Here is a 21,431-nt window from a genome sequence, read left to right as displayed (position 1 = left end):
CGTGGACTGTTAACAGTTCCTGCCGGTCTTTCTGATTCTAGATCAACCAGTGGAGACATATTTGTGTCCTTCGTAGGTCCTGCTCTCAAGATCTGCAGCCACTCTAAAACGTTAAAAAAATGTCATGATTTCAGCATTTTAGGTCTTCAGATAATATTATGGGGTTATTTTGTGCATCTTTAATCAAGTTTTTCTTCATTTATTTATTAGAAATGAACATTTTCCATGTTTGCTCTTGCTTTTCTGATTTCATCAGCTTTTGCATCTGTAAACCTTCCTCTTGTTCATTTCTCTACAAAAAGTCAGTTCCAGCCTCTTCCGTCTAAAATGTGCTGCTTTTTCTGGGCTTGTTTATGTATTTAAGTTGATTCTCCCGCAGGTTTCGATGCTCTGGGAGACCTGTTAAAGCCCACAGTTCCCACACACACCGCACCACCGCCTCCTCCTCCTCAAGTGGCCATCCATCCTGCAGGAAAGCTGCTAGCCAGCGACCTCGACTCCTCTCTGGCCAACCTCGTGGGCAGTGAGTGTTGCCTACCAGTGAACGTGTTATCAGAAAGCAGTGGTAGTATATGCAGCAGAACGGTTATATACCTGCATATCCAAAGCCAAAGGACCTGCATGGATTTCTTTTGTAATCAGAAAACACGAGGATGTTCACGGTTATTTCAAGATGCAACACTAAAGACTATTTTCTTTAGCTATTATGGCTAATTTGCTTTCTCTTGGTAGTATTACCCCTTTTTCCTACTTTTCCTACCTTTTTTCAGCTTTGTTTTAATCTGGACTCATTAGCTTACAGTTTTACACCCTTCATGAGACGTTTAAACATCTAAATATTACAAAGTAGGAAAGAGGGAAAAAGGAAATGTATTTATCGTTTGGCTCGTTTTTGACTGCAATCACTCAGTTTTCTGTCTTCTCCTCCATTAGATCTGCAGTTTGGTGGAAGCTCAGCCAAAAAGTAAGTTTCTTGATGCACTGAGAAGCTTTTACGTTGTTTTTGGGGTCTGGGCTGCAGAGTGTCTGTAAACATAAACAGGGTTTCCGTGCAGATTTGACCAGTGTGGGAAAAAAACAGCATACTTACTGTGTTTATGAGTGTGGATTAGTATGTTAGGAAGGTTTATAAAAGGTTAGAATCAGCTTTTCGGGAGGGCTTGTCACATATATGATCTGATCATTTGATTTAAATGCCAGTTTAAAATCTTAAATTTAGGTTTTCCTTATGGTTGTCATGATTTACAAGATTACACATGTTAAGTCAGCTGAGGCCCGTTTATCTGAGGATCGGCCGTTCAGTCCACAACCTGGAAACACTGAGCCGTGAGCAGATTGTACTGAACCAACATTCACTCACAAGTTATTCCAGTGATTAAATGCTGAAGCATACCCAGTTTCTGCCTCTAAATGAGACTGTAGTTTTATTTAAATCAACATTGTTTTAAAATGTGTTTGTAATCCACCGTATTTTTGCTCTCAGTGGCTATAAGGCCGCGTCACGTTAGCTTCACTTCTCAGGACGGGTGGATTGTTTCAGGGTGGACATGCTGTGGGAGAGGGTTGGTCAGAGGGAGCTCAAGGCTCAACAGATGCCAGGAAAACTCAAATATAGGTGTTCTTGTTATAACTTATTCTTGTTTTTTTTCGGGGTTTTTTTTTATTGAAAACAGGGAAAATATTTATCTGTTTCTTTTGGTTTACTTACACTTTGGGCGGTTTGTGCTTATTTCAAACTGGAAATAGAAATGAAAGAAATACGTTGTACTCTTCTTTTCTCGTGGTTTTGTATGATGTACTGACATCAAACTGAACAGATTTAAACACATGAAATTAAAATAGCTACTTCGATCTTGTCGTGTTTTTGATTCCTATACAGGCCGGACATGCAGTGGAGCCAGCCTGGAGAGAAGAAGCTGACCGGTGGCCAAAACTGGCAAAATAGACCATGTCCACCACACAGTGGAGCCAGCACCCATGGCCCCCACAGCCCATGCATGTACCACATGTGGTAAGCACACCTGAACACGCTGTAGACACACAGATACACACACATGCATGCAGAAGTATCAGTCAAGGTGTCTGCAAGTCCTGAAATTCAGCAGCAGCCATTTTCTCACCGTTTGATTCAAACTGGGCCGCTCACCTCTGGTCATAAACCACTTCGTGGAGTTCCCGTTCTGGCTGCAGGCGGGGTTGAACTCTCAATAACGTCCACACAGTTCAGGTCAGATTCTCACACCGACCGAACCGTCACAGATCATCACCGATGATGAAGGACGCCGGCAGCTACATCCCAAACGGAAGTATTCATAGAGCCCACAGCTGCTTCCGCCTTCCCCAGGACGAAAGCTAAGGGCTTGCTGTTTTGGTTCAGAGGAGTTGGTGCAGTTCGAGCTGCAAAATGTCCACCTGCAAGAGGTCAGAGGTCAGCAGGCCTTCCAGGCAGTGGAGCGATTCACAGCTTCTTCTGTTTTCAAGAAGCAGTCAAAGTTGTCTAGTTTTGCTTTTTGTTTTTTATTTTATTTATTGGTATGTTTTTAAAGTAGCTGCTATACTGTTTTTTGTTTATCTTTTAGTCACCTTGGCATTATTCAGTTTCCTTCTCTGGAAAAAGAATGAGAAGAATTAGCTAGGCCTGTCGCGATAAGCAATAAGTCAATTAATTGAACGATAAGAAAATAAGAGCACGATAAGTTTGCCGGCCGCGATAATTTTTATTAGTCCCCCCTTTACCATAGACTGTGTATGACAATAGGTTTCACTATGGAGTATTTCGACTCAACGCTCTGGTTTCTTGCGGAGTGATCTCTCTGGTGTCACACTTGACTGCAGCATGTTGCAGCACGAGCCGGTAAGCCGCATTTGTTTTGCAGGGCTGCCAACACGCAATGGCCGTGAGACTTGCGTATTTAAGTGGCTTCTCACGCTCTTGCGCTAAACCTCCGATTCTCATGCTGAAATATGTAAATAAGTCGAATGGAGAAATAATAGATGCAAGCACCTCCTCTTTTATCATTTCGCTGCTCCCCACATGTAAGCAGAACACACACATTCTAGCTTACGACGTCAGTACAAAGCCCCCACTTCCTGGTCTACCGTAATAACCCCTGTAATCCGCAGGCACATTACGCAAATAGAGTCAGCCTATATACTAGCGTATTTGACAAAATACACATTAAGAGCAATGCCGGCTAATCGAGAGGTTTGGGAGGATTCCCAGTGGGCCGCATTACTTTTGGGCCGGCGTCCCGGCGTATGTGAAAAGGCGCTTTTATTTATTTAGTTTATTGATCTTTGAAAATGGGTACTTGCATTATTATGGCATATGTCATTATATTAGTTGAGAATGGTCTCAAAATGACACATTAGCGCTTTGCGCAATATTATCGTTTATCCCGATAATTTCTGAGAAAATTTATCGTACAGCTAAATTTGTTATCGTGACAGGCCTAGAATTAGCTTCTCTGTTTACTGTGAGTCAGAGAAGCCACGCTAAGAAAATCACATGTAGATGCTTCAAGCGCTGGAAGACCGTTTGTTTTCACTGGTCACGATTTAGCCATTTTACACATCTCCCACCATCATCCCACCCCCAAGATGAATAAATGAAAACCAGAAAGTCTGAGTGGTCCTTATAGGTGCTGAACAATATTAGATATAATCACCTGCTTTAAACAAAATAATAAAGCGTCTTTTATTAGTTTCGATAACGTTGGAAAGTGTGTTTTAGTCTAAACTTTAATGTTCAGTAAGGATTTTTGTTGCTGGATGTGTTCAGTGGCATCTGCTTCCCTTGAATCACTGTTAGCGTGTTAACCTCGGTCGAGTTTGCTGCCATTGACTCAGACGTAGGAACACCGGGAATATTCTGTCGTCTCAAGAGGTTCTTAGAAAACCAAGAACATGCATCTGAACCTTATTGTGCAGCAATTCTTCATTTACTTTGGGTAACTTTTTAAATATTTTTTCCTGAAAATATGGACATAACTTAAGGGGTTAACATCCTGTTTCATAATGTTTAAGACCCAAATGATTCGTTGCTGATGTCAGGTTGAAGAAAGTGTTTAAAACAATCAAATCATTAAGTTTCTCTACGTCCTGAAAAAAGTCTCTCAGGTTATTTAAGACTCTTGGAGGTTTTTTCTGCAGTAAAGTAAGAATAACATTTCCCATTAGAGGAGTTCAGTATCTTTATAATGTCTGTTTTGCTTTCCTAACAGGAAGTAGCTGATAGGATTAAAACTGCTGCTGCTTTCTGGTAAAAAACGTCTCCTCCGCTCATGTCTGCTTATATGAACACAGGGACTGGAAACAGTCAACAAAAGTCCACCTTCCAGCGTCACGTTCACACATTCACAGTTTGTATTACACTTTCCATAGTCGCCCTAAACAAAGTGGGAAGCAGTGGTTTAGCTGTTTTATGTGGGTTATGGGATGTTTTCTGGGCTTGCAGCCAGGCCGGTCGTCCCTGGAGACGTGAGAAACGGCGAGGCTGCTTCTGTCCAAAGGTAACACAAACCTGCTGCTGGACGTGAGAGAGGAGGAAATCTTTTCCTTTTGTAGCCGCCTTCAGAGGAAGAATATTTAATATTTAGTTTGGACTTCCTTTAAACCGGCTGAGAACACGTCTGATGGGAACTTGCAGACACTTTGATAAAACGAGACGACATGAGACACTGATGAAAGCACTGAGCGGCTTCCTGTCTCTGCATGCTGGTGTTGTTGTTTTGTTCTTAATGGATGAAGCTGCTGCTGTTTGTGGGCATGTTGGCTTGTTATAGTGTGTGTTGGTGTGTGTTGGTGTGTGTGCACCCTGATCCAGAGAACTCCCGATTGTTTCCTGATCTCTGCATTTTCTGGCTGACGAAGACGAAACTGTCACTAACCCTCCACTTCCTCTTCTTCTCTGGTTCTCTCCTCCTGTTGATCCTCCCCTTCTTTCCTCCCTCCCTCGCTGTCCTCCTCCCCCCGCTGCCATCCCCCTCATCCCTCCTTCCTCCCGTTATGCACCGTCATCTGCCCGTCTTCCTTCCCCTCCTCGCTCCTGCTCTCTCTGGTTCATCTGCTCGTCCTGTTGTTGCCACGCTGCCTCCGACATGTGCACGTCGGCATCGTGACCCCTCGTTCTTTGTTTCCTTTGCTTTTGCTGCTCTTCTAACCTCCTTTTTACTTTTCTGTTTGTTTCTCTGCTCTTTACGCCGTCTGACTTTTCCTCACCGCTCACTCTTTCATTTCTCTTCTGCTTCTCTCATCCTTTTTTCCATAAATGCTCTCCATCTATTACCTTGTCTTTGCCTCTCTTCATCACACCTGTTTGTTTTCCTTTCACCACCTTTTTCTTCGGACTTTTGCCTCCACTCTCTGCCTTGTCTTCTCCTCCTCTCTGTCTCTTTGTCCTCTTGTCTCTTTTTCCTGTTGCGTCCTGATGCAGAATGGAATGTTCTATACTAGTTATGTAAGTACTTATCTCTGTTTAGTAAAGACAAGTCTTAACGAGCTGCTCAGAAATGTCTGCTCTGGGCTCCCTGCTCTGCTTATCCTCCATCTTTTCCTCTGTCACTTCCTCCTCTTTTTAGGGCTCCCAGGGGACACTTGTTGAAAAAGATCCCGACTCTGTGGTGTTTGTTTTTTTGCTCAATAACGTCCTCATGGCTTGTTGTGTAAGCAGCGTGACACCTGGAGGTTCAAGTGATGCTTCCTCATCACCTTTTATCTCTATGCGATTGTCTATTTTTGGAACAAAGATGGTGAAGCAATGCTTCACACAAGAATCCAAGACTTGTTTCACTTAACTGCCACAGAGCATCTCTGTGATTACAATCCTCTTTAAAAACAATCCCCACTGTTGCCCCTCATTACAAGTGTCACATTATTAGAGAAGAAGAAGTTTTTCTGTCTCATTAAAAACAGGCTCGTTCTGAAAGAAGTTCTATTTTCTTCATTATTTCAGCTTTAACTTTCTGATGCCTGTAGAGATTAATCATCAAAATTATAAATGTGTTCCCTCTGAAAACAAACCAGTTACAAGCTAACACACCCCTACAGCTCCAAGCTTCAGCACCCACACGAGCAAAGAACAAATTTACCAGGATTTAGCATGTTGGACTTTGGTTAATCGCCGGTCACTTTATTAGGAACCGGTACCATAGGTTAAATGGTTTATATCAAATATCTAATCAGCCAATCAAATCGCAGCAACTCAATATACTTAGTCATGTAGACATGGTCAAGACAACTTGCTGAAAAGATCCAGTGAGCAGCAGTTGTCTGGACCAAAATGCCTTGTTGAGGTCAGAGGAGACTCAAAGTAGAAGACCACTTCTGTGGGCTGAAAACAGGAAACTGATGCTGTAGCTCACACACACAAAACTGGACAATAGAAGGTGGAAAAACGTTTCCTGGCTTGAGTCTCCATTCCAGCTGCAACATTCAGATGCTGGGGTCAGAATTCGGTGTAAACATGAAGGCATGCATCCATCCTACCTTGTATCAACTGTTCAGGGTGGTAGTGTAGGCCTACTGGCTGAGCCTGGTTTAACCAGCACAGCCTACCTGAGTATTGTTGCTGACCATGTCCATCCCTTTATGACCACAGTGGAGCATCTTCTGATGCTACTTCCAGCAGGATAATGCACCATGTCACAAAGCTCAGATCATCTCCACCTGCTTTCCTAGAACATGACGATGAGTTTCACTGGACTCCAACGGCCTCCACAGCCACCAGATCTCAGTCCAGTAGAGCAGCTTTGGGATGTGGTGGAACGGGAGATTCTCATCATGGATGCAGCCGACAAAACCTGCAGCAAACTGTGTGATGCTGTCATGTTAATATGGAGAAAACCTCTGAGGAAGGTTTCCACCACCTGGTTGAATCTATGACACCAAGAATTAAGACAGTTCTGAAGAAAAAGAAGTCCAACTCAAGATTATCAAGGCTAGTAAGTGTGAATCTTATAAAACAGAAAATATAATCTCCATAAGTTATAACATCTCAAGTCACAGGAACCAGTGAAAGTCCTAATTAAGCAGATAGAGACCTGAACGGAGTTCAGAAGACATCACAGGTAGCAGAGCAGCTGAAAAGTTGGCCGTCATGCAGCTTGGAGGAGGACTGCAAACTCCCACATCAGAGACTCCTCGCCCAGGATCCAAGCTTGTAAAAGTCCTCTGCTGCATTTCTGGCTGGCATATTGCATATCAAGCCAGGAAAAACATTCACTTATTTAAACCCCACTTATCCTTTCAGAAGCATTTAAGGGGAGAAGTCTTACTTTACAGAGACTAAAAATAATGGGAGGTAATGGCAAAGGGAGCTACAGAAGGTTCTTGAAACTAAAACTAAGAAAAGAAGATAAATAATTAAAGACAAAACAAGGAGATGAATGTGAGACAACACATGAGAGGTTGAGCATACGAAGACGGACGGAAACAAAGAAATGTGCAGCATGATGTATCTGAGGCAGACAGCATGAGAAGACAGATGGACACAAAGACTGGAAACAAAGCCCACCGAAGCGTGAAAGGTGTCCCACCTTCTCAGGTTTTCTGTCATGTTAAAAAAGCTAAAAACTAAATACATGAGAAGCTGACTGTTATTTAGCTGAAGACAGACGCAGCAATAAACACAAATGGTTTGTAAACGAATTGATGCTTAAGGTGAAGGCGGCAGAAAAGTCGCTTCAGTCCATAAGCAGAGTTTCAGATTCTAAAATCACTGGTGTGTTACAGGGAGGGCAGCGAAGGCCTCTGACTAATTCAAGTGTTTCAGCTGAACTGGGCTTTTTTTTCTGTCCGAGAGGGTTTGATCAATGTTTATGAGCAACAACTTGCTTTCCAGATACCGATCAGTCATGTTCACATCCTTCTGAGATCTGTGTACAATGCCTCTTAACTTGGTCGGAATCCAATATTTCAGATTTTAGAGCATAAAAAATTGTTTGTCTCCTTTTAAAACCCGTTTGAAGCTGAGATGTTTGAGTATTTTTTAAAAGCTTTGGCTCTGTCCTCGACAAAGTCTCACACTGAAGCACACAAACCCATCAGATGAGCTGATAAATTAGGCTGGAAAGTTATATCTTAGAATAAAGAGATCCCATCAAAGCGAAGCCTGCAGTGCTCGTTTTATCAGGGTTATGCAAGTATAAAAGGGAGAAAATGAGCCATTTGAAAAGCTGTCGTCAGAGTGAGTTTAATTTTAGCTCCAGTGTGTTCAGGAGGTTTTTCAAGTCCTCCACATTTTATTGTTCCAGACTCCTCTTAACGGTAAATTCAATTTATGTATTTTTTCCCTCCTCATAAGTTTCCATACAGTTCCCCACCAGTCTCGCTCAATCTGTCCGAGATGAGTCTGGAAATGAAGATGTTCCTTCAAAGCACTTCGACATCCTGACCAGCTGGAGTCGGTCTCATGAATTTATGGGTCACAATGAATCGGACGGGGCGGGTGTTACACCGGAGTAATCACTGCGAACCCAGAGTTCCTTTATGAAGACTGGTAAATCTTTACTATAGAGCCACAGAGTTAAAACAGCTCTATGACCATGAGAGGTAACATCCTCTGATCTGATTAACCAAATATTTTCAACCCGACCTGACCTGCTGCCCAGGTTGGGAAAGGCAGCGTCATCCTGTGGGGGATCATTCAGGAACGAGGAAAGGAAATAAACTCTGTTTCTCTTGGGATCTCAGATCAAGGCTGGCATTTCACTGTAAAGCAGGGATCTCAAACTGTTTTTAGATGTTTCCCTGCTCCATCACACCTGATTCAAATGAAGTTAATCTTCCCAACAGCTTGTTGAGTCAGGTGTGTCACAGCAGAAGTGGACATCTCTACAGCAGGAATGTCCTCCACAATGACGCCCTGCTCGTCGTCTTTCAGAACAATAAAAGGATGACTTGATCTGTTTGGAGGGAATAAGCCTCCATCTGCCGTGCTGTCCCACCTCACACAGAACTAAGTCAAACACATGGAAGGGTGTAACTGTGTTTTCCTCTGTGTGGAAGTTGTGCTGATCTGCAGTTATGGTCCAGACTAATCTTTTATTGAGGGATCCCTTACAATTAATTAATCGTCGCATTTAACGCTGTGATTAACTGTAGACTTCAGTAATGTGACGTCCCTGGTTCAGTATGCCACACTCATACATCTATCTGAGAACTAAAAATGCTAATCACTACTCAACCGCCTCTGAATTTGCTATCCCAGTAAGATTAAAATCCCCAGCCTGAGTGATGCTGGTTCCAGTTCCAGTAACAACTGAGCACCAGTCGTGCAGATCTGGTCCCCTCAGATCAAACTCAGGGCCCGGGCTTGGGTCGGTCCCAGGGAGAAAATGACTTCATTCCTTTCTCAGTGGTACTCTTATGGCTTTTAGCGTCCAGTAAAAGCTACTAGATGAGTTATCAAGAATGATTTTTCTTGTTTCTCTGCAACACTAAAGCAACCATTGAAGACAAAGGGACTTTACCCAAGTTACAAGGGAATTATTTTAAGTAGATTCTCCAAACACGTTTTTGCTTCATCTTTAAGGTGCATTATGTGTAAGCTGATGAAAAAACAGAAATTAAATCAATTCTAAGATTTTAAATTGGTCTTAAAAAATAGCAAAAGGCCTTTAAAAACCTTGTAGGGCCGTTTTTGGAAGAACCACACAGTAAAATCACACACTGTGGATGTCGAGAAGCAAACTACCAGTTACCTGTGAAATGTTTACAGTAGCTATGAGGCAAAAGCAGAAATAGTTTCCGTAGATCAGCCAGTGTTTAAATGAAAGTCTTTGGCTTAAAGTTTCAATGCATAAACAGCAATTAAAGGATAATACTTGTTTTATTTTTACACATAAAAGCTTAAATCCACAATCACATTGCTGTAATTAAAGCAATTCATCCATTTCTGTCAAAGCAGCTAATTAAGCTTTTAATGGTAATATTGCTGTTTTTATTCTGTTTTTTTTGTTCTAAATCCAGCTGAGCTGTTCCACTGTGGTAGAAACAAAACAGTTTTATCACAGAAGGGTGAACGAAGCTCTCAAGCCGTGTTAAAATGCCACAGTCGTCTCGTTTACGGTGCCTGGATGAGGTCTGTGAAGGCAGCAGTGTGTTTCTGCACGTTTTTAAAGGGTTTTTTGAAAACGTGATTTCCAGGGGGCCAGCATGCAGCGGATCAGTCGCATCCTCCAGCTGCAGCATTGTAGTCAGTGGGGTAAGGAGGGTTTTCCCAAACCTCCCTGAGAATTCCCCAAACTTAGAGGGAAGCTGTCAGTCCCTGCCTTTGCTACGCGTTCTCTTTCCCTCTACAAATGAAAAACAACCACAGCTGATATGTGTGTGAGTTTGTCCACCGTTGTGTACGAGGTACGCTGCCCTTCATGTACCGTCTCTTCTTGTACAGTGAATTTCCTCCAGGACAAACGCCGATACTGTACAACAGACCTTCGCTACCATCAGTGACCAATTTGTTGAGCAGAAAATGGAGGCTTAGATGCAGAAGTGCGTTGGTCACAAGCGATTGCTGCAAATTGCCCGTCAAGTTGAATTTGAGGCCCATTCAGGTGTAGTGGATTTGATTTGCAAAGCACTGGAATCAAACACTGTCCATTGTGCCTTTTCAAGTGCTGGTAATGATTTCTCACAGCAGGAACACACTAAGTACCTTTACTACATGCTGTGCTCTGAGATACTTCAATGTGCCGGCTTTACTAATTGTCTTTTGCTGCTCTCTCAGAGATTTCTGTATAAATTCTAAAAGCATTTCATGTAGTTTGAAAAGGTTTGGAAAGAAAGAAAGGGTTGTAAATAGTTTTGAGTCTGGAGTGATTTCTGTGCTGAGGTCCTCTGCTTTTCTTTCAGCCTCCAGCTCCAATGGCTTTTCCTTTGACCACACCACAAGTGCCTGTGTACGGAATGGTATGTACATAAAGCCAAAACCAGTACTTCTACACATACTGCTTTCTTTTACCTCTGCCCCACACCCTGTTACCTCCTGTCTGGCTTCATATCCCTGTTTGGCTTCTGGCTTTTTTTGGGTCTCTGGGTTTGTTCATGATTAAAATTTTATTTTCTTCAGGTCCCTCCCCAGATGGGTCAGATGGGTGGAGTACCTGTGATGGCTCCACAGCCAGTGATGTACAACCAGCCTGTTCTCAGACCCACTAACCCCTTCGCACCCATGTCAGGAGCCCAGGTACGTTTACTGATCCTGCTCTGTCACCATGCATGTGGTTTTCCACAGAGAAAATGATGCACACCCTTATTAAATCTGAAATTTTAAGTTAGTGTTTGAGTAGTGCAGTTACAGCCGTGTTAAAATGTGAAGGATTTATTGGAGCGCCGTGCAGCTCTTTCACATCAGATTATACTAAACTGAAACAAGGACTTCAGTATTGTATGCAGACAGAGACGGAGACAACAAAAGCCTGGAAAAGTAAATGGAACCATTTACTGACAACTAATCAGGTTACCTGGCAACAGGTCAGCAACATCACTGGGTATAAAGAGCATTTCAGAGAGGCAGAGTCTCTCAGATGGAACGATGGACAAAACTGCGTCAAAAAATTGTGAAACAATTTCAGAAAAATGTTCCCCATCGTAAAATTGTGAAGATGTTGAAGATCCATCCATCTACAGTGTATAATGAAAGATTCAGAGAATCATGGGGAGTCTCTGTGTGCCAGGGACAAAGCTGAGGCTCAAAACTGGATGCTCATGATCTCGGGGCCCTCAGGCAACACTGCACTAAAACCAGGCATGATTCTCTCGATGGAAACCACTGCATGGACTCAGGAAGACTTCCAGAAACCGCTGTCTGTGGACACAGTTCACCCTGAAATCCACAGATGCAGGTTAAAGCTCCATCATGCAGAGAAGGACCCAGGTGTAAAGACAATCCAGAAACACCGCCGTCTTCTCTGGACCAAAGCTCATTTAAAATGATTTGAGACAAAGTGGAAACCCATTCTGTGGTCACATGGAGCAAATGTGAAATTCTTTTTGGGAACCGTGGACGGCGTGTCCTGCAGACTAAAGGAGAGAGGCAGCATCCAGCTAGTTATCAGTGGACATTAGCCCCGATGGCGTGGGCAGCTTCCACATCTGTGAAGCTCCGTCGATGCTGAACCACATCCTGCATCCATCACAGCAGCATGGCTTCACAGGAGAAGAGTCCGGCTGCTGAACTGGCCTGCCTGCAGTCCAGACCTTTCACCAGTAGAAAAGATGAACATTATTCTCCTAGAACTCCAGCAGCTTCTCACTCCCAGATGTTTACAGCTGTTAAAACAAAGAGGTGATGCTGCACATCCAACTTTTTACAGGTCTGTTGCTACCATCAGATTCAAAATGAGCCAATATTTTCTCCGACCTGGTGAAATGTTCACGTTCTGTTAGAAATGAAACATGAGATTGGTAAATCACTGCACTTTGCACAGCGTCCCGACTTTAAAGGAAGTGGGATTCAGGTTAGAAGCTCAGTCTGGTTTACGTCTCATTTGATGAGGAATGTTCATTTTCCTGATTATCTCTTAGAAACGTCAGGGCTGGATAAATGCAGTAATTAAATGATTGTATGCATTGTTGGCTGTTGATGCATCAGTTCAAATGTTTGAAGCCAGAGGAGGTTAAAGGATTCAGTACTTTGAACGTAAAAAATGTTAACAAAAAAAAGCTTTTTTGTGTGTTTCTCATCCTGTTAATCGCCTCACACACACTTTTTATTCCGCCTCCGGTGCTTCCTGCTCATCATCATGTCAGGTTTCCACTGAACAAATGATTCTCCTCATCTTTTTAATCTTTCTGTTCAGATGCAATTCATGTAACCCCGTCGGAGGAGAAGCAGAGTGCCAAAAGCAACGAGCAGCAGAAACGAGGACGATCAGATGGACGGAGGATCGATTTCAGTGAAGCCACTCGAGAGACGACAAGAAAACTGATTGACTCCAAAACTGAGGAAAGAAGAAGAGAACGCGGGATGAAGTAAAGGAGGAACGAGGGGAGATCCTGTCTGATCATTGTCCGAAACAACTCCTTGTGTGTGTGTGTGTGTAGCTTCTTTCTGTTTATTGTCTAATTTGTGGTTTAAATCATAGGGACGGAGTTTGTTTTATGAGAGGGAATAAGGACAAGAGGGCAAGTCGGAGGAAACCCTGGTTTTCAGTCAGGCTGCAGAGTCTCTGCTGCAATATGAGCTTTATTTCATACTGGTGCTATTTGTCCTCTTTGGGTTGCTGTCTGCCTGCACCAGCAACTTGGAGCACTTAAAAAGAGGACGAGGGTGTGTGTGTGTGTGTGTGCGTGCGTGTGCAGCAGTTGTTTCAGACAATACCTTCACGGCCAGCCTCCTCTTCATCCCCCACCTCCGTCAGCTGTTTGTATTCACGTTTTGCGAGAGATTCAGAGGCTCATTTTCTCCACTGTTACCTGCAGTTTTCCACTCTGTTGGATAACTTTGTACTTTTCAGTCTGTTTTCTTGGCCCAGCCTTTCCTGAACGTTGCCGGGGCTTCTGCAGCCTTCTGAAGCGTCTGTCAGTGGTAGTCGAGCATTTTGTCGTCATGAGTTTGAAGCTAAAGTCTTTCTGCTCGTACTGCGTTCCCTTTCAGATACACATCAGGAGACCAGGATTAGTGAAGGCAGCAGATGAGTGTAGACGAGACGAGACCTGTCTGAGGACTCGGTCACAGCAGGGAAAAATAATCTGATTGGCTGTGAAGTATTTGGTTCTTATGTTGTGAACAGCTGTAGCTTGTGAGCTAACAGCCAACATGCTGCCTGATCAGCAACATGCTAATAGTCACAGTGACAACTATTTCCATTCCCCGGGACAGATTCAGCCCCTTTACTTTCTATTTTCTCCTCTTCTGGGTTCTTTCTTCTGGCACTTTTTTTTGTTGGAAATGTACAGCATTTTAGTTCTATAAATGGTGATTTACCCATTAAGACTGGATGCAACAGTGTGTACGTGTCTTTAAGACGGGATGCTGCGCTTGCACGCTTCTCCCTTCAGAGCCGGAGAGACGGGATCGTTGTCTGGAAAGGAAAACGCTTCAGTGCCCTCATTCACAGGCTAATCATGAATAAAGTTTCATCAGTCAAACTTTTCTACATATTTGATGACCTCATGTTGTATCCTGGATGAAGTGGAGACGCTAGTGTTGCACCCAGTCTTAACGGACACACACACGTGCTGCATCCTGCGCTTGGATGTCTGTTAGCAGTTCATTAGCTTGGTTGCTAACTTGACAGAATGTTGATGCACTTCACTGAAAAGCTGTTTTGTCTGCAGACATTCCCCCGTTTGTTCAGCAGATTCTGCTCCATCTGAGGAAATCAAATAAAGATAAATGATGCAACACGGCTAATAAGCTTTCTATATTTGGATTCTGTGCATCACCCCTCCCAAACGTTGGTGCTGTTATAACAGCAGCTCCTGGTAAACACATGTATTAACCATTTCATTTGCCTTGAAACTGTTATTTGATTTGGTGAGAATTTGACATTTTAAATGTTGTGACGAGGCCTTAAACTAGGCTTTCTAGCTGTGGAAATGAAAGAAACATATATTTTTGTCTTGCTAAGAGTGTGTTTATTAGAATTATTAATCCTTTTTCTTTGCCTGGTAGCAACATTAGCAGCTGTTTTTCTAGTCTTCATCAACTCTACCTGATTGAGACTAAAGTGTTTTTTCCACATCCACATTGTTCCAGTGATGGAGGACAAGCAGCACTGAGCGAGTTTAATGTTACTGAGAGGAGCTGATTCACTTTAAATTGCACTGAATCGCTCTGAATGACTCTGAACTCTGACTCCAGCATAAGTTGGGGTTTATTTGTACTCGCGGCTCAAGCCAGACCATCCGTCCCACGTTGTACATAACGCGCTCTCTGGTGCGCCTACATTTTTTCCATTGAGGGCTATTTCTGAGGGTCAGATTTGACATGAAAATGTCTTTGATTTGTTTTTCTAAAAAAAAACAAAAAAAAAGAAAAGAAAAAAAAATATTGTTGCAAACATGCACATGCAAAAAACGTTGCACTGAACTATTCTGCAGGCGTAGATGTCGCCCGACCCGATGGGGCGGAAAGTTCGGCTTTTCAGGACTGTCCCATCCGACTGATCCACTAGCGAGTTACTGGAAGTTGTTTCCTGCCACTCTGACGCTGAGCTTTTGCCTAATGCCGTCCCCCGGTCCAGCCATCTCCTCCCACCCGTCGGTGATGATCCAGCATGGATCCTATCGTCCACTCTGCTGTGAAGTCTCTAGAAGTTCGCTTCAGTCTCTGGTCTTATTGTCCTGTTTTAAAACTCGCTCTGCCCTGCTTTCTCACTACTTACTGTGTAGATGTATATATCAAGTTTAAAAATCGATATAAATACAAGTTTCTGTCTAGATTGTTCCACCTGTCGCTGTCGGTAGATTCCGCTCTTAAAGCGTCTTGATAGTCGTGTGTTAGCTTAGCCTCTCCTCGTATGAGGAAGACCCTTCGCAGTAGTAGAACTCCATCAGTGTCGCCGTCCTTTAGCTGTAGATAAAACCTTCTGAGAGGCTCTGTAGGGTTCTCTCAGGCTCTGAGCAAGCGCTTTCCTCTCGCCGTAAATGTTGCTCCGGTGTCGGTTAATCAGGTTGTCCTTGAAGTTTTTTTTTACCCAGTCCTGACAGCATCCATCTATCCACCTACTTCTGCCTCGTTACGTCAGCAGCCTGCAAACTGTCTGACTGGACCTCACCAGCAAGGCACATGTAGATGTATCAATGTTTTCTGATGAATTAGGGGGGAAATAATGTCAGAGTGCTAAGCTTTAGCATCAGTGCTAGTGTGTTAGTCCATGTCAGTGTAACCATAAAAAGTCCCACCTTAAAAGCTTGATTCTGCTCCTTTTTTCAGTTTAGGATGAAGCTGATGATGAAGAAATCTCCTGTTTTTATCTTCTTGTTGAGGTTGAATCACATTCACAGTTTTGCCTTATTGACTCTTTAAGGATTCAATTATCTACCTTTTTTGGATTAATTATAAAACTAAATTCAGCTTTTAATCCGATAAATAACCTCATGAAATTTAACTTGATGATTTCCACTAAAATAAAATCGTCCTATATTAAAAGTTCTGACATTAAATTAGGAAAATGTTAAATTTGATCCAACCATCTTTAAAAAAAGAAGCTTGTGACTGGTGAATAATCCATCGTGGCGCTAGCATTTAGGATTTCTCTTTCATTTGGACTCATCATACAACAGGAGGAAAAACAAACTGGATTTGAAGTGGGAATTCCCAGATTAGAAGATTCCCGCAGCAGCCGGAGAATTTGACGGGATTGTAGGGGATGAATCCTGACTGCTGAAGTTTAGTTGACTTCCCCACCCTGATGCATTATCAGGCTTCTGTGTACAGGAAAAAGATGTCACCAGTAACCAGCGGTAACACACACACACACACCTCAACGCCTCAAACTCCCCCTGAAGGCTTTAACTAAAGTGTCCTCTCGGCTAGCGCTAGCGGTTGCTAAACGTTTGACGTGGCCGTGGCGTGAGAAGCCTGTTTGTGTCCAGTCAGACAACAGAAACCTGATTTTGTGTTTTTTGATCCTCGCTCCCCTTTTTCATGTTCCCTTCATCCCCAAATTAGGAGCTGCTCTGTCTTCAAAAACCTCCTCCTCTCCAGGGCACTTCTGAGCCCTGACTTGGACACTCATGAAACCATTTTCTTAATGGCTGCTTCCGCCTCGGCTCCAGATGAGATCTAATCAAGGTTCTCCTCTTTCTTGAGAGGACAGCTGTCTTTCTGTCTCTAATCTTGTTGTAAATTAGCACTTGAGCCTCATTGTGGCTCTGATCCTGAATCAGGTCATCACCACCCTGGGTCTTAAATCCCTTCGGGTCTGGTGCAGATTCCTGATGTTTGTAAAAAGCAGAGTGGCTCGTTGAGGTGTGATGAGCTGCAGATGCAGTCGTTCTCTTTTCTTTCCGGCTACAGTGACGTGTTTTTGTTGAGTGTGAAGCTCTTTGTAAAACTTTCTTTTCTCTGCATGAAGTCCAGCTCTGAGGGTTTCTTCGTCTCCGGGTCTCAAAGGGAGCTGTGGAGGAAAAGACTGCTGCAAAAGCTTTTCTGGCTCGTGTCCTCGCCTCCTAAACATTGATGTAATTGCTGCTTATTAAAGCTTTATCACGACTAAGCGTTTGTGTTTTTCAGGGAGAGGTTTGGCTGAGTAATCTCCACCTCCGTCCCTCAAGCTCAGACACTGTTTCCAGCATCCACCTGGGATCAGTCACGTTCGTTTCTCTGGACTCCTAAAGCTGCTACCGCCTCTCTGCATCGTTGTAGCATGAGTCTGGAGGAGGTGGGAAAGATAAACCTTGATGTCACGTTTAAATGTCTGTTTTCTGATCATGTCAGAGCAGATTTCTCTGCGGAGTCGTGTCTGTCTGTCCGCGGAGGGTCAGCGAATGCATGGTGGTTTAGTTCAAAAAGCATGAAATGAGTGTGATGCTGGTGTCTCGGTCCGTCTGGGTGCTGCAGCTTCATCTCCCGTTTGGGGTGAAACTGACGGAAAGCGTTTGTGTTGCCGATAAATGAGCCACTGCAGCACTAAAAAGGAAAGCACCAAACCCTTTTTTGTTTTTCTCTTCCCAAAGATTTCGTACCTGCAGCGATGTAGTTAGGAGGTTCGCTCGGCGTCCTGCAGCCGCGCGTCTCGGTCAAAACCCACAATCTGATCTACAAAGAGGTTGTGGTAAATTTTCTTGTTTAGTCAGTGAGTTGGTTGAATCTTGTGCACGTTTTACAGTTTTTTTTTCTACATCGGTGTATTTTGGTAAGAACCCTCGGATTGCTGCCTCACTCTTCTGTATATAAAGAAATACACAACAAAGCTTAAAGACATACCTGTATAATCTGCAACATTATTTTCATTCATTTTTTCTGATTTTGGAAGATATTAGCATCATTACAGCCGTATATGGGGTATGATTTACTAGCCATGGGGGCGGGCTACAGACAGATGCTGCTGTGGACCTCGCCGTACATCAGGATCAGCCGTGAATTCTCAGTGATGCCAAACGCGTTTAGAGCAGCGAACACCTGTTAATCTGTCTCCTCCCCCATCTCTTTGTACATGTTTCTATTTATTTAAAGCAGAAATATATGGATTGTATCAAGCATGGAAAGGCAAAAACAAATGTTCGTTGACAAAGATTACAGCCCATTATTTGGCAGCAGTATATTTGTTTATTCCAGGGATTTGTTTTCACTTTTTCTTTTTTTGGAAAGAAATAAAAAGTCATTTTCATTCCTAAGCTTTTGTGTGATTTTTGAGTTTTCTTTGATTTAACTATGTGAAGAAACAAGAATGCATCATCTTAATTCAGCCTTTTTTTTATCTTTGATGAAAACTGACAGATGAAGACCTAAAAACACCCTTCAGACAGTTTTTTACAAGCTTTTTCAGAAAATATGGGCCACTTTGTAAAAGAAAAGCAAGATCCAAACAATTGCTTCTTGTAGAAATTAGATTTACTCACATCTTCATGAAAATGAACAAAATGTTTTGTGAGATGCTTCAGTCAGGTGTTACACCTGTAGAATAGTGATCCCCTCAGTCTGCAAGGTCCTCCAAAACATGACATAAAAAATTCTCATAGATGGACTAATAATTATCTAGTTTTCTCTAGAACTGCTGATGAGAACTTTCCATTAATAGCGAAGCCCAAAGCAGCATCTAAGAATTAAGTCTTTCTCTTACATGCTACCTGATTTGAAGTTGGGCTGGAAATTTCTGAGCTAGATCAGGTTTCAGAGAATCTTGGAACTTTGAAACTGTTGTAAAACTGCCATGTTTCTGTGTTTTTCTTTTAAGGTTACTTCTGTTTATGTGACGTTGGTCACGTCACACAGAAGGGGCCCGGGCACCGTCATAAGAACAGTAAAAAAATCTGAACCAGGGGCGCTGCCAGAGATTTTGGGGCCCATGAAAAGAAACTGAAGTGGGCCCCCTCTCTGAAAATTTTGATACTGTAATACATAAATTAGCAATTTTAAGTATATTTTGACCATCATACCTATATTTGTTAAAAAAGGAACAACATAACCGTGAGGCTACTTGGTAGGAGAAGCACTAAAAATACAATGAAGTTTATTTAGATTTATTTATTTGCTGCAAGACGGATACTTAATATTTAAAAACCCATCTCTCTTTTTTTTTAAATACTTAAACAATTATCTCAAGATCAATTACTTAAAATAGAAAACTTAAATGCAAAACCTCTTCCATGAAAATGAAATGCATTTATAATCTGTGGAGAAATCAAATCTCAGCTAAGACATCAAAAACAAAATGGCCGCTTGTTTTTTATGGTTTATTGTATTATGAGTGTTATCATTGAACACTATCACTGAACAAGAGGCAACAAATAAATGAATAAAATCAGAAGTAAATGATAAAATAACTTTGGTAGGCTCAGAAACAGAAACTAGGACTTCACATGGTTTGTTTTTAATATGAACTGTCAGTCATGGGCCCCTAGAATCCTTCTCCTTTACCCCCACTTTTCGGCGCCCCAACCCGGACCATACTACGAAGGCACAAAATAAAAAGTATGCAGGGGTTTAAACAGTCCATTTTATAATAAACTGTCTTCCTACAAGCCAAATCATTGAAACAACAGAACTGTAAGGAAAAACCAATTAATCTTCGATCCAGTCCTCCATCCGGAGGTGCCCTGGGTGGGAAAGAAAAAAAGCTCCACCCGACTCAGGGAAGGGTGGCCATCGGCCTCGACTGGTTGGGGTGAAGAGGACAGGAACGAGAGGCCAACGGGCACTACAACTTTGAAATACAAGTGAACATTGATGCCAACACTGTCATTAGTTTATAGATGGAAAATGAAGAGCCGAGAGCTGGAAAGGGAAGAAATGCTCAGAGCATCATGGAGCGTCCCTCAGCTTAACTAAGGGGGGCTAGACCACCTACCTATAAGGTCACAAACGAAGGCTTTTTGTTGTCTGCTTACTGAACCCAAACTGGGAACTGGTTCCATAAGAGGGGCGAGATAGTCGTACCAAAACCAGGAAATTAAAATTCTCAGAACTGAAGTTAGATTTTGATCAATTCCTGCATTTGTGCACAAGGAAACACACGGAGTCTGTACATTTTTATTTGTGTGATTTCTAGTTTTCAGGCAAACACTGAGTTACACCATTCCAAGTAAAGCACCCCAACAATAATCTGCGTGGCTCAGTGGGTAGAGTGGTCGTCTTGTAGCCTGAGGGTTGCTGGTTCGATCCTCGGCCTGTTGAGCTCATGCTGAGGTGTCCCTGAGCAAGACACCGAATCCCAAACTGCTCCTGATGGGTCGTGATTGAGCGCCTTGCATGGCAGCTTCCGCCATCAGTGTGTGAATGTGTGTGTGATGTAAAGCGCATCATTCCAGGTACAGAAAAGCTCTATATAAATACACACCATTTACCAGGTCGGATCCTTTTTAAACACAATCATTTTACAGTTATTGGCCCATAAAATACAGTTAAACAGCACGAGCTGCATTACTTTTTACTGACCAAGTCAAATAACAACTTAAAACTCCCCATATGCAAATCTGAAATCCACCTTAGAAGAGTTAAGTAGATCTGAAACTGTGGGAAACATCTAAATGCAACACCTCCCATGTCTACGTACTGTCTTTGTTTTTGTGTACATTGTGTATATAATCTGCTGTTGTTGACAGATAGATCAGACTTTCTCTGTTTTCCATCAACACTCCCACACTGAGGATTAAAATCCAGCTTCCATCTGCTGCTGAACTCTGAATCACGCACCTGCTGGTGTTCATTTGTTCCTCCACTGACATCAAGGCTTCTTCTCAGCACAGAGGTGATGAATTTGGCTGCATTTCAGGGATTTTATGACAAAATGGTCTTCAGGAAGAAGTAAATCATTCAAAGTGTCCTGTGCCTGACAATCAGCACCGTTCTTACCTGAGAGGAGAATATATCATCTTACCCTCAGTGGCTAGCAGTTTGTCTCAACCTGAAATATAATAATATAATTAGGTAGAAAACTGCAAAAGGTCAGCATATTTTTATATATATATATATATATATATATATATATATATATATATATATATATACATATATATATATATATGTATATATAAAATGTATATGGGCGCAACAATGCAACTGTGCCCCCTCCCAAGGATCAGAAGCAGACAAAGAGGGGTCCAGGCAACCAGCAGCCACAGAGCCGAGGTAGTCTACCCAAGCATGACTCGAGTGTAGGACCCAGAACTCTTTGAGCCCCATAACTACCCAGACCCCCAACAGAGATCCCATCCCAACAGCTGAAAGTGCCAGCCCACCCTGGACAGTCATTCACAGAGAGCCAGCACCAACCCCAGCAACCATTGGTTGCCAGGGCCGTTAAATCCATCATTGTCTACCT

General features: G+C 42.7%; 1 protein-coding gene across 1 annotated transcript in view; it reads left to right on the top strand.

The window, feature by feature from the left end:
- Positions 1 to 18,285, top strand: part of si:ch211-200p22.4 (phosphatidylinositol-binding clathrin assembly protein) — a 98,625-nt gene extending 80,340 nt beyond the window's left edge. Inside the window, 7 exon segments of the mRNA XM_041985563.1 lie at positions 380 to 523; positions 934 to 964; positions 1,880 to 1,941; positions 1,944 to 2,011; positions 10,852 to 10,908; positions 11,069 to 11,185; positions 12,801 to 18,285. Of these exon segments, the coding sequence (XP_041841497.1) occupies positions 380 to 523; positions 934 to 964; positions 1,880 to 1,941; positions 1,944 to 2,011; positions 10,852 to 10,908; positions 11,069 to 11,185; positions 12,801 to 12,815 (494 nt within the window). The 3' untranslated portion in view covers positions 12,816 to 18,285.
- The last annotated feature ends 3,146 nt before the right edge of the window (positions 18,286 to 21,431 follow it).

Source organism: Melanotaenia boesemani, chromosome 5, assembly GCF_017639745.1.
Source record: "Melanotaenia boesemani isolate fMelBoe1 chromosome 5, fMelBoe1.pri, whole genome shotgun sequence".
Classification (NCBI taxonomy): Eukaryota; Metazoa; Chordata; class Actinopteri; order Atheriniformes; family Melanotaeniidae; genus Melanotaenia; species Melanotaenia boesemani.
The sequence above is the reverse complement of the archived record's forward strand: the minus strand, read 5'-3'. Positions and strand labels throughout refer to the sequence as shown.